This window comes from Symphalangus syndactylus, chromosome 13, assembly GCF_028878055.3.
Source record: "Symphalangus syndactylus isolate Jambi chromosome 13, NHGRI_mSymSyn1-v2.1_pri, whole genome shotgun sequence".
Lineage (NCBI taxonomy): Eukaryota > Metazoa > Chordata > Mammalia > Primates > Hylobatidae > Symphalangus > Symphalangus syndactylus.
This window is the reverse complement of record NC_072435.2, coordinates 41688922-41705052: the sequence shown is the minus strand read 5'-3', so window position 1 is coordinate 41705052 and position 16131 is coordinate 41688922. Positions and strand designations below refer to the sequence as shown.

The 16131-nt window shown below is 58.6% G+C and overlaps 1 protein-coding gene across 8 annotated transcripts in view; it reads left to right on the top strand.

Moving 5' to 3' along the window:
• WIZ (WIZ zinc finger) overlaps positions 1-16131 on the top strand; it is a 28374-nt gene that overhangs the window by 7072 nt on the left and 5171 nt on the right. For 2 of the 8 annotated variants that reach the window (XM_055239230.2, XM_055239231.2), the window contains 6 exons: positions 143-215; positions 2189-4326; positions 5803-6126; positions 12862-13365; positions 14431-14829; positions 15407-15952. In XM_055239230.2, coding sequence (XP_055095205.1) covers positions 143-215; positions 2189-4326; positions 5803-6126; positions 12862-13365; positions 14431-14829; positions 15407-15952 — 3984 coding nt within the window. Of the gene's footprint in view, positions 1-142; positions 216-2188; positions 4327-5802; positions 6127-10177; positions 10504-11768; positions 11940-12861; positions 13366-14430; positions 14830-15406; positions 15953-16131 lie in introns of those variants that run through there. The other 6 variants (XM_055239232.2, XM_055239233.2, XM_055239228.2 and 3 more) reach the window with 5 other exon arrangements.

Here is a 16131-nt window from a genome sequence, read left to right as displayed (position 1 = left end):
AGAGGCCACGGGCCTCTCAGGGAGAGGAATTGGGAGCCAGCAGGGCCTTTCCGAGGCACCTGGCAGGGCTCCTGGAGCTGGGGTGTGGAGGGCCCCGGCCAGGGGGACCCCAGCCCCTCAGGGTCTCCCCTCTCTGTTGCAGACGGGCAGCCCCATCCCGGCCTCAGCGAAGCCCTCCCCCGTGCCACCTCCGCCACCCATCGGATCAGCAGCTGGTGAGTGCCATGCTGGCCCTGACCTCAGGGAGGGCAGGGGGGCAAGCAGGACATGCCCAGGCCCCAGAGAAGCCCCTGGGGAATGAGAAGGGGACAGGAGGGAATCAGGAGGCCAGGCAGGAGGAGGAGGCAGCTCCCGGCAGGCAAGCCCCTGGGCGTGTGCTGGGGTTGGGGGAGGTCTGGGATGAACACAGAGGGTCAACTCTCATTATCCCTGCCAGGAGCAGGGCCAGAGGGGCAGGAGCCTGGATGTTGGACCCTTGGAGTCCTCTCTCTGCCAGGTGACCCTTAGAATGATACTAGGCCTCTCTGGGCCTCAGTTTTCTCATCTGCAAAATGGAGTCCATAAGATGCATCTCATGAATTCGCCTTGAGGATCCAAGGGGCATTGGGTGAGAGCAGGAATCAAGATCAATGCTGATGGTCTCTACCCTTTATTAAATGGCTTGGCAGGTGCTAATAAGTCATAGTCATCTTTTTTTTTTTTTTTTTTTTGAGAAAGTCTCACTCTATCGCCCAGGCTGGAGTGCAGTGGCGCGATCTCGGCTCACTGCAACCTCCACCTCCTGGGTTCAAGCGATTCTCCTGCCTCAGCTTCCCCAGTAGCTGGGATTATAGGCACCTGCCACCATGCCCGCATAGTTTTTGTATTTTTAGTAGGGATGGGGTTTCACCATATTGGTCAGGCTGGTCGAGGACTCCTGATCTCAGGTGATCCACCCACCTCAGCCTCCCAAAGAGGTGGGATTACAGGCATGAGCCACCATGCCTGGCCAGGTCATAGTAAGCTTATCAGGATTACTAATAGCTCTCAGAATGAACAATAATATTATTAATTAATTAATAATAGCTGCTATGAGCTATGTATGCTCTGAACCTGTGTTTATCCCCACTGAATCCTTGCCACGGCCCCAGGAGGATGGTCCTGTTAGTATCGCATGTCAGTGATGGAGCTTAGAAAGGTGACCTTATGGTCTCCACCCAACATCTGAATGGAACATTTTCCACATCTGTTCCATAAGCGTGATTGGCATCCCCTGATGGAGGCAGGATCTTGAAAAGGAAGGGAGAACCAATCTCAAATGGTCATAATAAGAACCCACACTGGGCCAGGCATGAGGTGAAACAAAGCATTTCTCAAGCACTGAGTTGTGTCATCTTCACCCTACACCCTGTGGGGGTCATTGAAAGGTTGTGGTTGTGAGCATTTAAATAAGCACCTGCCTTGTGTTGCAAGCACCTTTTGTTGATGATGGCTATGAGAAAGCTCCACAGATGTTGTATAAGGACAAAGGGGTTCCCAGTTCTTGGGAATTACCCCCAATTTCAGGATTGGAAAACTGAGGCCCAGAGTGGTTACCCTGCCTCCCCCAACCCCACTCCCCCCACCACCTCTGCCCAAGAAGGTCAGGGTCACTGGGGCAAAGGCTTAGCAGGGACCTTCAACCTCTCCTGACTCTGCCTTTCCGGAGGGGGAGATGCAGGGAAAAGGAACATTCGTTTGAACTGTTCTGCCACAAAGTTAATCACCAAATCTGGGGGAGAGGTGAAACTAAGTTAGCAAAATCACCCCAGTTTGGGGAGGACCAAGACAGAAGCAACCTGGAGCACCGATGAGAGGCTTGGGTCCTCCCTGGGGAGAGATGAGAGTTGACTGTTGCCACCAGACTTCTTAGAGGTGGCCACATCCCCGTGTGGCCCAGGGGTGGTCGCCGTACATTCCCCCACAATGCAGCGGGGCTAGGCTTTGTGGATAGGTGCATCCTAGCAGTTGAACCTGGCTTTTGACCCGATAGGTCCAGAAGGATCCACGTGGACTCCCCCTACCTCCCACCCTCACCCCCACACCCCTGTCACCCTCGGGCTGGATCTCTGGGGCCTGCTTCAAACGGCCTGGGAGGACCCCCATCACCACCCTAGGAAGGAAAACTGCGGCCTATGGCTAACCTGTCCCCATTGACACTTCCTTGCAGCTGCTGGGATGGAGGCAGCCTGGACTTCCGGCCGGGCTCCCCACCACCCCACCTCCTGGGCCATTTCCCAGGCACCCCTGATGGCCGGGGGCCTTGGGAGCACCCCCTTGTCCAGGAGGCTGGGGAGGGCATCCTATCTGAGCGGAGATTCGAGGACTCGGTCATTGTGAGAGCCATGAAACCCCACGCTGAGCTAGAGGGCTCTAGAAGGTTCTTACACCACCGGGGGGAACCAAGGCTCTTGGAGAAACATGCCCAGGGCCGCCCCAGGTTCGACTGGCTCCACGATGAGGACGAGCAGGGATCCCCTCAGGACGCAGGGCTGCACTTGGACCTGCCTGCCCAGCCACCACCCCTCGCCCCCTTCAGAAGGGTGTTTGTGCCAGTGGAAGACACCCCGAAGACGCTGGACATGGCGGTGGTGGGTGGCAGAGAAGACCTGGAGGACCTAGAGGGGCTGGCCCAGCCATCCGAGTGGGGCCTACCCACGTCAGCCTCGGAGGTAGCCACACAGACCTGGACAGTGAACTCGGAGGCTTCTGTGGAGCGGCTGCAGCCACTACTGCCCCCAATCCGGACCGGGCCCTACCTGTGTGAGCTGCTGGAGGAGGTGGCCGAAGAGGTGGCCAGCCCAGATGAGGACGAGGATGAGGAGCCGGCTGTGTTCCCATGCATCGAGTGCAGCATCTACTTCAAGCAGAAGGAGCACCTCCTGGAGCACATGAGCCAGCACCGCCGAGCCCCAGGCCAGGAGCCCCCTGCGGACCTGGCCCCGCTGGCCTGTGGCGAGTGCGGCTGGGCCTTTGCCGACCCCACTGCCCTGGAGCAGCACCGGCAGCTGCACCAGGCCTCCCGGGAGAAGATCATTGAGGAGATCCAAAAGCTGAAGCAAGTTCCAGGAGATGAGGGCCGGGAGGCACGGCTGCAGTGCCCCAAGTGTGTCTTTGGCACCAATTCCTCCAGGGCCTATGTGCAGCATGCCAAGCTGCACGTGCGTGAGCCCCCAGGCCAGACTGCCAAGGAGCCTTTTGGAGGCAGCAGCGGGGCTGGCAGCCCCAGCCCTGAGGCCAGCGCCCTCCTCTATCAGCCCTACGGAGCTGCCATTGGCCTCAGCGCCTGTGTCTTCTGTGGTTTCCCTGCGCCCAGCGAGAGCCTACTCAGGGAGCACGTGAGGCTGGTGCATGCCCATCCCCACTGGGAGGAGGATGGCGAGGCTTATGAGGAGGACCCTGCCAGCCAGCCGGGCACTAGCCAGGATGCTCACGCCTGCGTCCCTGACACTGCTGTGGACTACTTTGGCAAAGCTGAGCCGTCCTTGGCCCCCATGTGGCGGGAGAACCCTGCTGGATACGACCCCAGCCTGGCCTTTGGCCCAGGATGCCAGCAGCTGAGCATCAGAGATTTCCCGCTGTCAAAGCCACTCCCGCATGGCACGGGCCAGAGGCCTCTCGGAAGGCTGGCCTTTCCCTCCACTCTAGCATCCACCCCCTATTCCTTACAGCTCGGGAGAAACAAAAGCACTGTCCACCCACAAGGGCTGGGGGAACGGAGGCGTCCTTGGAGCGAAGAGGAGGAAGAGGAGGAGGAAGAGGAGGACGTAGTGCTGACCTCCGAGATGGATTTTTCCCCTGAAAATGGGGTCTTTTCACCCCTAGCCACCCCCAGCCTCATCCCGCAGCCAGCCCTGGAGCTGAAGCAGACATTCCGAAAGGCCCTGCAGGCAGCAGAGGCCACCCAGGGGCAGCAGCAGCAGCTCCGAGGGATGGTGCCCATTGTGCTGGTGGCAAAGCTGGGGCCACAGGTCATGGCGGCAGCCAGGGTGCCCCCAAGGTTGCAGCCCGAGGAGCTGGGGCTGGCAGGCGCCCACCCCCTGGACTTCCTGCTCCTGGACGCGCCGCTGGGCGGCCCGCTGGGGCTGGACACACTGCTGGATGGGGACCCGGCCATGGCACTGAAGCACGAGGAGCGGAAATGCCCCTACTGCCCTGATCGCTTCCACAATGGCATCGGCTTGGCCAACCACGTCCGGGGCCACCTGAACCGTGTGGGCGTCAGCTACAATGTGCGCCATTTCATCTCCGCTGAGGAGGTGAAGGCCATTGAGCGCAGGTTCTCCTTCCAGAAGAAGAAGAAAAAAGGTAGGGCAGCTTCACTTTTAAAGGCCCAGGAGACACATGGCTGGGCAACCCACCCTTGATCTAAATTCTCTCCCTTAGCGCCAAGCAGGGGGACATTGGGGCCTCTGCTCCTGAGAGACTTGGGAGCCACAGTAAAGGCCACCTGGTCGGTGGATGTGTGGAGACGCCCCAGTCCCCTGGCCATTCCAGCCACTGGAGGAAGGAGTGTGGGTAGAAGAGTCAGCCTCGGGCAGAGAATTTCATTCATTCCTCCATTCAACAAATATTTACTAAGCAAGGTTCCCCTCTGTTCTGGGGACCTGGGGACACAGCAGTGGACAGAATAGCAGTTCTTGTACTCTTGGAGTTCATGGCCCAGTCCAGGAGTGGTGGGACCCCCTCCACCCCACCCTGGCCAGCTTCAGAACCCCCTGGGGCTGCCTGTAAGGTTTGTCAGTTCCCACAGTACATGGCTCTGATTCCAGAAGTCTGTTTCCAACAGGAGCACCCTGGGTGGTTCTGACATTGGCAGACACAAAGCCCACTTGGGGAGGTGCCAGTATGGTGTTTGAGTGTGTGTGTGTGTGTGTGTGTGTGTGTGTGTGTGTGTGTGTGTGTGTGTGTGTGTGTCTACGCACTAGGGATGGGGGGCAAGGGGTGGACAACCAGGAAACCAGGCAGTGACGACACTGAGTGAGCAGAGCTGAGATGCGGGGAAAGCTGGGAGAACCAGGAGGCTGGGGAAGCTGAGACAAATTCCCTAACTCCAGTTGCAGGGCTCAGAGAAGGCTCCCAGCAGAGGGCATTACATCCATTTGTCCATTTCTTCATCCAACAAATATTTAATTTACAGCACTTGGGTGATCATGAGTAAAAATAGTCACGAGAAGGCTATTAATCAAATACTCTCACAGAAGATGACAGGTCCACAACTGGAGAAGCATTTCTTTTTCTTTCTTTCTCTTTTTAAGAGACAGGGTCTTGCTCTGTTGCCCAGGCTGGAGTGCCATGGGGGCAATTGTAGCTCACGGCAGCCTCAAACTCCTAAGCTCAAGCAATCCTCCCACCTTAGCCTCCCAAGTAGCTGGGACTACAGGCACGCACCACTATGCCCAGCTAATTTTTTTATAGAGATGGGGTCTCACTATGTTGCCCAGACTGGTGTCAAACTCCTGGGCTCAAGAGATCTTCCCGCTTGGCCTCCCAAAGAGCTGGGATTACAGGCGTGAACCACCGCACCTGGCCCTGGAGAAGGGTTTTTGCAGGAGAGGTCCCTCCTTGATGTTGCCAGATGTGGGAAGGGGGTATCTGGGAGGGTCAGGCTTCCTGGAATGGGGTGGGAGGATGCATGAGCTGAGAGCTGAGGGGCAGGCAGGAGCAAAAGGGACAGCCACAGGGAAGAAAGGCAGTCCAGGGTGAAGCCCTGAGTATGGGGAGGGGTTGGGGCTGGGGAGTAGCCCCCTCCCCACCTCAGGCAGTCCTGTCCTCTCTCCACAGTGGCCAACTTTGACCCAGGCACCTTCAGCCTGATGCGCTGTGACTTCTGCGGGGCTGGCTTCGACACACGGGCCGGCCTCTCCAGCCATGCCCGGGCCCACCTACGTGACTTCGGTATCACCAACTGGGAGCTTACTGTCTCACCCATCAACATCCTGCAGGAGCTGCTGGCCACCTCTGCTGCTGAGCAGCCCCCCAGCCCCCTGGGCCGAGAGCCTGGGGGTCCACCTGGCAGCTTCCTGACCTCCCGTCGGCCCCGCTTACCTCTCACGGTGCCCTTTCCACCCACCTGGGCTGAGGACCCTGGGCCAGCCTATGGAGATGGTAAGGGGAGGGGACGGGCTGTGCTGGAGCTCCATCCTTCCCGGGGGCCTAGAGCATTGGAGGGGCGGGGCTGGAGGGGCAGCCGCTCAGCTTTCCTGGAAGCATTTTGAGTCACTTTACAAAGTATGTTGATGACTCTCCATACAACCACCCTGCTATTTAGGTGTCCTTTCTGTTTCACTCAGGATCTGGGCCAGGTCTCTTTCTGGATCCAGTTTTTCACTATCTTTCCTGCCAGTGACTTTGACAAATGCTTACTGAGTTTTACTGGGAGCCAGACATCGTTCTAAGCACTTTACAAACATGAACTCATTTACATCCTCACAACAATCCTATAAGGCAGGTGTTATTATTTCTTCCACTTTACAGATGAGGAAACTGAGGCACAGAGAGTTTAATTAACCTGCCCGAGGTCACACAGCTGGAAAGGGTGAAATAGGGATTTAAAACCCAGGCAGTTGGGCCCCAGATTCTTTGCTGTTAATGACGTCTTCTATCTTGAGAAGCATCGTTATATAGAACTTTCTGAGATGATGGCTGGAAATGTTCTCTAGATACCTGCACGGTCTTACAGGGACACCATTGGTCATGTACGGCTGTTAAGAAGTTGAAATGAAGCTAGTGCCAGGCTAGCAGGGATCCTATTGGATAGTGCAGATCTAGAGTCTAGATTTTTTTCTTTTTTTCGAGATGGAGTCTCGCTCTTTCGCCCCGGCTGGAGCTCAGTGGCACAATCTTGGCTCACTGCAACCTCTGCCTCCAGGGTTCAAATGATTCTCCTGCCTCAGCCTCCTGAGTAGCTGGGATTACAGGCGCCCATCACCATGCCCAGCTAATTTTTATATTTTTAGTAGAGACGGGTTGTCACCATGTTGGCCAGGCTGGTCTCAAACTCCTGCCTTCCAGTGATCCACCTGCCTCAGGCCCCGAAAGCGCTGGGATTACAGGCGTGAACTACTGTGCCCAGCCTAGAGGCTAGATTTTCTTTTCTTTTTTTTTTTTTTGAGATGAAGTCTCACTCTGCCACCCAGGCTGGAATGCAGTGGTGCAATCTCAGTCACTGCAACCTCCAACTTCCAGGTTCCAGCAATTCTCCTGCCGAGTAGCTGGGATTACAGGTGTGCACCACCACGCCTGGCTAATTTTTGTATTTTTAGTAGAGACGGGGTTTCACCACATTGGCCAGGCTGGTCTGAAACTTGTGACCTCAAGTGATCTGCCCGCTTTGGCCTCCCAAAGTGCTAGGATTACAGGCGTAAGCCACTGCACCTGGCCTAGAGTCTAGATTTTCAACCAATGTTTGCTTTGTCTGGCATACCTGATATGCTCCTCCATTATCAAATGCTTGCTATGTACTAAGGTTTTATAATTTTAATTTTTTATTTTTTTGAGACAGGGTCTTGCTCTGTTGCCCAAGCTGGTCTGGAACTCCTCGGCTCAAGCAATTCTCCTGCCTCAGCCTCCCAAAGTGCAGGGATTTAGAGGCCTGAGCCATCACGCCTGGCCCCTGTACTAAGATTTTAACATGTATTATCTCATTTATGCCTCAATGTAAGTCTGTACAACTAAGATTGTTGTGTTTCTGTTTTTTTTGTTTGTTGGTTGGTTTGTTTGAGGCAGAGTCTCACTCTGTCACCCAGGCTGGAGTGCAGTGGTGCCATCTCGGCTCACTGCAACCTCCGCTGTCCAGGTTCAAGCGATTCTCCTGCCTCAGCCTCCCGAGCAGCTGGGATTACAGGGCATGCCACCACACCCAGCTAATTTTTAGTAGTGACAAGGTTTCACTGTGTTAGCCAGGATGGTGTCTATCTCCTGACCTCGTGATCCACCCGCCTCGTCCTCCCAAAGTGCTGGGATTACAGGCACGAGCCACCGCGCCAGCCATGTCCCTGTTTTAAGGATAAGGAAACCATAGGTCATCTTCTTTGCCACAGCCACACAGCTGTAGAGCTAGACTTCTGAGCAGCTTGTTTGGTGGTGTCTCTAGTGGAGGATGGCTTGGAAATCCATAAGTCCTATTTGGTGAAGGAGCCCAGGACTGGGCACTGCAAAGGGAGTGGACAAGTGAAGGGCCCAGTCTTGCACAGCCTGACTTTGCACGACCCTTTACAAGGCAGAGAACTTGGCTACGAAAAGTAGTTGGGCTCTGAGGAATGGAGAGTGTCTGAACAGGGGGAATTGTCCCTGGGACTGCTGGAGGCTGGGGCTTCCTTTGATACTATTCCTTCTTTTTTTTTTTTTTTTTTTGAGATGGAATCTTGCTCTGTCGCCCAGGCTGGAGTGCAGTGGCGCGACCTCGGCTCACTACAACTCCACCTCCTGGGTTCACGCCATTCTTCTGCCTCAGCCTCCCGAGTAGCTGGGACTACAGGCGCCTGCCAACACGCCCGGCTAATTTTTTGTATTTTTAGTAGAGATGGGGTTTCACCGTGTTAGCCAGGATGGTCTCGATCTCCTGACCTTGTGCTCCGCCCGCCTCGGCCTTCCAAAGTGCTGGGATTACAGGTGTGAGCCACCGTGCCTGGCATTTTTTTTTTTTTTTTTTTTTAAAGATGGAGTCCCGCTCTGTCGCCCAAGCTGGAGTGCAGTGGCACGATCTTGGCTCACTGCAACCTCCGCCTCCCGGGTTAAAGCAATTCGTCTGCCTCAGCCTCCCAAGTAGCTGGGATTACAGGCGCCCACCACCATGCCCAGCTAATTTTTTTTTTTTTTTTTTGTATTTTTAGTAGAGATGGGGTTTCACCATGTTGTCCAGGCTGGTCTCAAACTCCTGACCTCAAGTGATCCACCCCTCTTGGCCTCCCAAAGTGGTGGGATTACAGGCGTGAGCCACCGCACCCAGCCCCTTCGGTACTATTCCTACTTGCAGCTGCTGGGGTCCTACCTAGACTTGTACTCTGAGCTCAGTCAGACCCATTCACAAGCCCACTTGAAGGGCACTCAGGAGCCTGCAAAGGGGAGGGTGGGGCTATCAAAGCCCCCTCTCCTTGGAGGTTCAGAGAGGACAGCGGCTGGTTGAGGTGACACCTCAGGAAGGGGCAGAGTGGGGACTTGACCTCAGGCTTCTGACTTCTGCTAAAGGCTGCCCCCCGGGCATTCAGCTCACCCACATCTGGCTTCTAGTGTCTCAGGGGTGGCTGCGAGACAGAGCTGGCTCTGAGGATGACTAGGGGTGCAGGAGGCACTGGGGTATAAGGAATCAGCCTACGGATGAGAGGAGCCAGGTTTGGCACTGCCCTGGCCTTGTCCTTGGGAGGGAGAGCTATGACCAGTCTTTCAGTGAATAACTGTGAGGCAGAGGGTTGGCGGTTAAGGAGTGATTGGGAAGATCCTGGAAGCCTTGCCTTAAGTAAGGATATGCAACATAGGGCTAGGTCTGGGCACTGGCGCTGCAAGGCTGTCGTTAGAAGCCTGCCCCCTCTCCCTAAGTGGGCAGGAGGGGGCGGGTGCCAGGTTGGGGGCGGGGCAATGGTCGGATTCTAGCCCCACCCAACTGTCAAGGAACAGCTGGGGACAATCGGAGAGAAGCAGGCGGTGATTGAAATGTGGTGCCCGCCGTGTAGGGTTCCCTAGGTCTGCGGAACGGCACCGTCAGGGGACGGTTGGATAACAGGATGATACTGGAGGGATTCTTGTGGTTGGAGATCAGGTGTTTTCCAGGATCCCCGACTCGGAGGTGGAGACTTTCCGGAAAGGGAATGGGGCAGGGTCCTAGGGCAGGTCCTAGCTCCGCCCGTCGGGGCTCTTAAGAGTTTGGACGTTGTTTAAGGGGGTCTGAGTGAGGCCGGAAGATTCCCATCCTAGGGATAGAGATGTCCAGGGACTGGGCTGGAGTGGCGGTTAGAGGCTGCTGGGCGCCCAGTGTGGGTGCATCCGCTAGTCAGGGCGCGCGACAAGCTTCCAGCAGCTGCAGTCGTCCGCCCGAAGGGCCCAGACAAACGGTTTCGCTCGTGGCGCTCGGCGCTCGGCACTCGGCACTCGGCAGGCCAACCTGGGCGCGCCCTGAGGGGCGGGGCGGAGCGGGTTCGGAGGCGGCGGCAGCAGCACTCGGCACTCGGCGCTCGGCTGCTCCCGCCTGGGGCGGCCGCCCCGCGTGCGCCGGAGCCAAGATGGCCGCCTCCACCGCCCAGTGCCGAGTGACAAAAGCGGAGAGCAAGGCGGCGGCGGGGCCGCGCGCGGGGGGCGCCCGGGAGCGCGCGCCCGCGGGGGCGCCCCCGCCCAGCCCCCCGAGCCCGGGCCCCGCGGCACCCCCAGCGCCGCCGCCGCCGCCCCCACCCCCGCCGCCGCCGCCGCCGCCACCACCGCCACCGCCGCCGCGGGACGGGCCCAAGGCCGAGCCGGAGCCGGGGCCCGGGCCCGCGTCCGCTCCCGCGCCCGGTAAGAGCCCGCGCTTGGGAGGGTGAGGGGAGGGGAAGGTCGGAATCCCGCCTGCCGGTGCCGCCGCCCCCGACGCCTTCCGTCCAGTCTCCGGGACGCTCCCCCTCCCCCAGGCCCTTTAGTTGTGTGGGCCCAGAGCCTTCTGTCGCCGCTCGCAGGGTCCCAGGCCTCAGAAACACTCTTCCGCCGCTCCTCGAGACCTTTGCCCCGTCTGACAGATGTCCCTTGCCCCCTTTGGAGCCCCGGGAGCGTCCCTTGCCACGGTTCCGGTCCGTCCGGTGCGGAAACTCACTTCAGCCCTGCCCCATCTGACAGACGCGCCCACCCGACCCGGAGACTTTGACAAAGTCCTCGGTGCCCCAGTCCTCAGCGCCTGCTCTTTGCTTCTGTGAGACTCAAACTGAGCATAGAACCTACATGGCCCCCTGCCCCGTTACATCCCACTGAACGCCTCCAAGTCCCCATCGGACACACAGTTCCTTCATCCTCTGAGCCTTTGCCTCTGAACTCTAAATTTGGAGTTCAACTGGCCTCCCAGGCCCCTTTGAAAAACTAGACGTGAAAATTCACCCTTGGTTCCCTCTGCCACACACTCCCCACCCAGGGATGCTGCGGGCCTGATAGATGTCTCAGAAACTTAACACAAAGTTCTGTGATTCCAGCTATTTCTCTCCGCAGTCAGATCGCTGTAGGCGCAGACATCAGGTTCTCACCTTACCCCACTTAGGGCCCAGCTTGTGATGAGTAGGCCACCCCTGGTCCCCCATTGTCTCTGCAGCCCCAGCTGTCTTGTCTGGTGGAGATTCCTCACAAGTGCTGTGAAGCCACCTCCCTGTCCCTGGCTCCCCGCCTCTGTGTGGCCTTTCCAGCCTCCTGACCCTGGTGTTTTGTTGAATTCCCTTTCTGAGTGCCTCCCACCCTCACCCTCAAGACAGGCAGACGTTCCCCCTCACAAGTCCTGCCCAGAGAGATCTTTTTTTTTTGAGATCCCCCGGGATGGGAGTTTGGGCTCAGATTTGCATTACACCCCAGACCTGTCCATGCTGTAGTGTGTGGAAGCAGCTGCTGGTGTCTGCTGTCAGTGGCAGCCTCAGTGTCCCTGCACTGGACTGGTGCTGGGGGTTATGGGTGGAACCTCAGCTTTCCTGGGGTGAGTCGCTTCGCAGAGTGAGAGCAGACATCAAGGATAAGGAAGAAGGCCATCTTCTTAGTTCTGGCGATAGCCTGAAACTTGTCTGGGCTGAGCCTGTCTTCCCAACCCACAGGCCTGGGTTCTGAGGAAAACGCAATGGTGGCCATGGACTTGGGCTCTCCCTCGCTCCCTAAGAAGAGCCTGCCTGTCCCTGGGGCCCTGGAGCAGGTGGCCAGTCGACTGAGCAGCAAAGTGGCTGCAGAGGTTCCTCATGGCAGCAAACAGGAGCTGCAGGACCTCAAGGGTGAGTGGCCCAGGTGGCATGGCAGGGGATGCTGGCCAGGCTGGTTACACTCACAGAGGCACTCTCGTGCCTTGGGGTTAATGTGGGGCCCCAGGTTGCCCGCAGTTTTCCCTGTGGCACCTTGAGGCAACAAGGTTGGCACTCAACTGTCTTCTCTCTTGAACTTCTACTGTCCTGGGCATGCATGGCCCTAAGCTGCACCCTCAGGGGGCGAGGGACAGCGTCCAGAAGCAGTGGGCGTGGTGGTCCAGAGCTCATACTCAGACCCAGCTCATTTGCTGAATCTGGCCTTTGCTAGCTGTGCAATCTCTTGCATGACACCATTTCTTCGTCTGTTGATCCTAAGGTTGTTATTGACTAGTGACGGGCCCTGGGGTGGACTCCAGGGAGGTGAGAGGAGCAAAATGGATTTGGCCCTTGCTCTTAAGGGCCATTCAAGTTGGGGAACAGGGTGACAGAGAAGCAGATAGGCAAGGATAAAGGCTCTGTGGAAGAGGGTGCAGGAGACTGCAAGGACCAGTGTTTCGGGCAGGAGTTGAGCCACAGAGGGTGGTTAGAACTTAGTTCAGTGAAGCATGTGGCTGGCAGGTCAGTGTTTGTGTGAACCTGTTGCCAGGGCACCCAGTAGGCCTGAAAGGTTCTGAAAGGTGTCCCGCTGGCTGGATGACAGAAGGGCTCTGTCTCCTGCTGTGTACCCTTGGGCACAACTTTTCCCTCTCTGAGTCTCAGTTTCTAACCCTTATTGGCAAAGCAGCCAAGCTATTCTCTGCCTTGTTAGGGTCATTGTGAGGTTTGGGGGGCCTGACGGAGGCTAAACACTTCCATGGAGCCTGGGTGAGTGGGACTCTTGGGGGAAGAGAAGTGGGAGAGCTGGGCCGCGGGCCTCACAGCCTGCTCTCCCGGCCTCTGTGTTGCCCTTCAGCCCAGAGCCTGACCACCTGCGAGGTCTGCGGTGCCTGCTTTGAGACCCGAAAGGGCCTGTCCAGCCACGCGCGCTCCCACCTGCGGCAGCTGGGAGTGGCAGAGTCAGAGAGCAGCGGCGCACCCATCGACCTCCTCTACGAGCTTGTGAAGCAGAAGGGCCTGCCTGATGCCCACCTTGGGCTGCCCCCAGGCCTGGCTAAGAAGTCCAGCTCGCTGAAGGAGGTGGTCGCCGGGGCCCCCCGGCCCGGCTTGCTCACCCTGGCCAAGCCCTTGGATGCCCCTGCTGTCAACAAAGCCATCAAGTCGCCTCCCGGCTTCTCGGCCAAGGGCCTGGGCCACCCGCCCAGCTCTCCACTCCTCAAAAAGACACCACTGGCCCTGGCGGGCTCCCCTACCCCTAAGAATCCTGAGGACAAGAGCCCCCAGCTGTCCCTGAGCCCCCGGCCGGCCTCCCCAAAGGCACAGTGGCCTCAGTCTGAGGATGAGGGGCCCTTGAACCTCAGTGAGTGTGGGTCCCAAGAGCCGAGGGAGGTTCTGGCGCTGGGAGGGACGGGACCTCAGGTTGGGCTACAGGGCCCAGGGTGGGTGGGGGCGGTGGGGACTACAGCTCCCATGTCCTGGGACGGCCAGGCCAGAGGATTGGTGGAGGCTCTGCATCTCCTTTTGGGCCGCCTTGGATGTGGATCGTGCCTCCCACTTTATTTTGCTGATCTTCCCCTGAAGGCCTCACTGCAGCTGATGAGCCTGCCAGGGTCATGCTCACCACTGAGGGGCAGCTCTCGGCTTTCTCTGGGCCTGTGGGTAGGGGCAGTGAAGGTAACCAGGGTTCCTGTGGCCTAGCTTTCTCAGTGGTAGTTGGAAGCATCTTGGATAGACAGGGGATCACCTGATGGGAGGTGCCCACGATTGGTCCTGTCATCAAGTCTTCCTGGCTGTCCACCACGCAGAGGCAGCTCTCTGCGCCTGCCGGTGAAGCCCCACCTCCTGGGCTGCCTGTGGGCACGGCAGGCAGGGTTTGGGAAGAAACCCTCCAGGTGCAGTGAGCAGGTTTAACAAGGACGTCCCTTACAACATCAGGCTTTCCCATATCTTTGTGGACATTAGAGTCTGGGGGTGATCCCAGGGTCTCAGCCCCTGCCCAACGGAGCCCCCCGTTTGGCACCTCATGTTCCCTTGAAGTTGCTTCCACTGAGTCTGCCGTGCTTCCAGGGGCAGGGCCTTGAGCAGGTGTGCCCTTGGCTGCATAAGCCCAGCAGCCACCATCGCCCCCACATGGCTCCCATAGCAGGGATCCTAGGGGAGAGGGTCTGGGAGTATCCAATTACCTAGAATTTGGTCACTGCCTGTCTATCCAACGTCCTTAAGCTCTCTACACTCCCCTTGATGCCAAAGGTCTAGGCAGGAAACAGGATGTCCTGCTTCCCAAACTTAAAAGAAATCTGCGGCCTGAGTCTTGGACCCCCCAACTGCCTGAGCAGCCAAAAATCACACCAGACCCTCCTGCCTCAGGCCCCCAAGGCCGGCCAAGGTGGCGGCCGTGAACCCCCCCTGTGTTTTGTCTCCGCAGCTTTAGATAGTGACGGGGGCAGAGAGCTGGACTGCCAGCTGTGCGGTGCCTGGTTTGAGACCCGCAAGGGCCTGTCCAGCCACGCCCGTGCCCACCTGCGCCACCTGGGCGTCAGCGATCCGGACGCCAAGGGATCCCCCATAGACGTGCTCCACGGGCTCATCAGGAGGGACGGCGTCCAGATCCGCCTCCCACCCAGGCGCGGTGCCCTGGCCCACCCGGGGCGGCCGCCTCCCACCTCCGCGGCCCTCTCCTTGCTTCCCCCCCCACCGCCGGCCAAGAAGGCCAAGCTGAAGGCCGCGGGTATGGCCAGCCCCTGGGGGAAGCAGGACCTCTCAGCCGCCGCAGCCGCTGGCATTTTCTGGGCCTCTGATGTGGAGCCGTCTCCTCTCAACCTCTGTAGGTTCTCGCTTCAGCTGCCCCCTCCTCACTGCGGGCCCTGGAGCCCCTCCCGGGGGGGGGGGTCACAGCCCCCTCCCTGCTGGGGCAGGGAGTAGACAGGGGCCCTTGGCAGTGGGCCGGTTCTGCCCAGAGATCTTGTTGTCAGTGGGCTGCTAGGCCCTCTCTCGTGGCCTTTAACCTCCGTGACCCTTCCTGAGAATGAAGGCCAAGGCTGGGAGATCCTGCCTTTTAGTGTGCAGAGCACCCACATCTGCCCCTGTCTGGATGGCACATAGCACCTAGGCTGCCTCCCTGCCTCACCCTGTCCTTGTTGGGACCCACAGAGCAATGGAATCTTGGTTCCATCCTCCTCCGCCAGGACCGAGGGCCCATGTGCTCTCTGGAGCCTCCCCTCACTCCTGCCGGGTATCTGGCCCCCAGCCCCGCTCCTCCACTCCCTTACCTGCACCTGCCCTCAGCACCCTAACCTGTGGGCGTGCTGCTGCCGCCCACGCCCAGCCGACCAGGACACTCCTGCAGGTGACCATGCTGGCAGTTCCACGATGCTAACTGCCCCTTTCTCCTCCTGCTGCAGCCTCAGGCCCAGAGCCAGCACGAGACATCCGCTGCGAGTTCTGTGGTGAGTTCTTCGAGAACCGCAAGGGCCTCTCGAGCCACGCGCGCTCCCACCTGCGGCAAATGGGCGTGACCGAGTGGTACGTCAATGGCTCACCCATCGACACGCTGCGGGAGATCCTGAAGAGACGGACCCAGTCTCGGCCTGGTGGACCTCCCAACCCACCAGGGCCAAGCCCAAAAGCCCTGGCCAAGATGATGGGCGGCGCAGGTCCTGGCAGCTCACTGGAAGCCCGCAGCCCCTCGGACCTTCACATCTCACCCTTGGCCAAGAAGTTGCCACCGGGCAGCCCTCTGGGCCACTCACCAACGGCCTCTCCTCCTCCTACGGCCCGAAAGATGTTCCCAGGCCTGGCTGCACCCTCCTTGCCCAAGAAGCTGAAGCCTGAACAAATACGGGTGGAGATCAAGCGGGAGATGCTGCCGGGGGCCCTTCATGGGGAACTGCACCCATCTGAGGGTCCCTGGGGGGCACCACGGGAAGACATGACACCCCTGAACTTGTGTAAGTGTGACCCTGCAGTAGGGCAGGGAGAACAGTTGGAGGGGTCTCCTCCCTGCCTCCCCTTGGGGGTATCCAGAGTGCCTAGGGTTGAATTGGAAGGGAGGACACGCAGGTAGAGAGGACACAGGGTTAGCTGTGTATTCCTGCTACGCCGACCCCTGCAACTGAGCTGCTGCTCA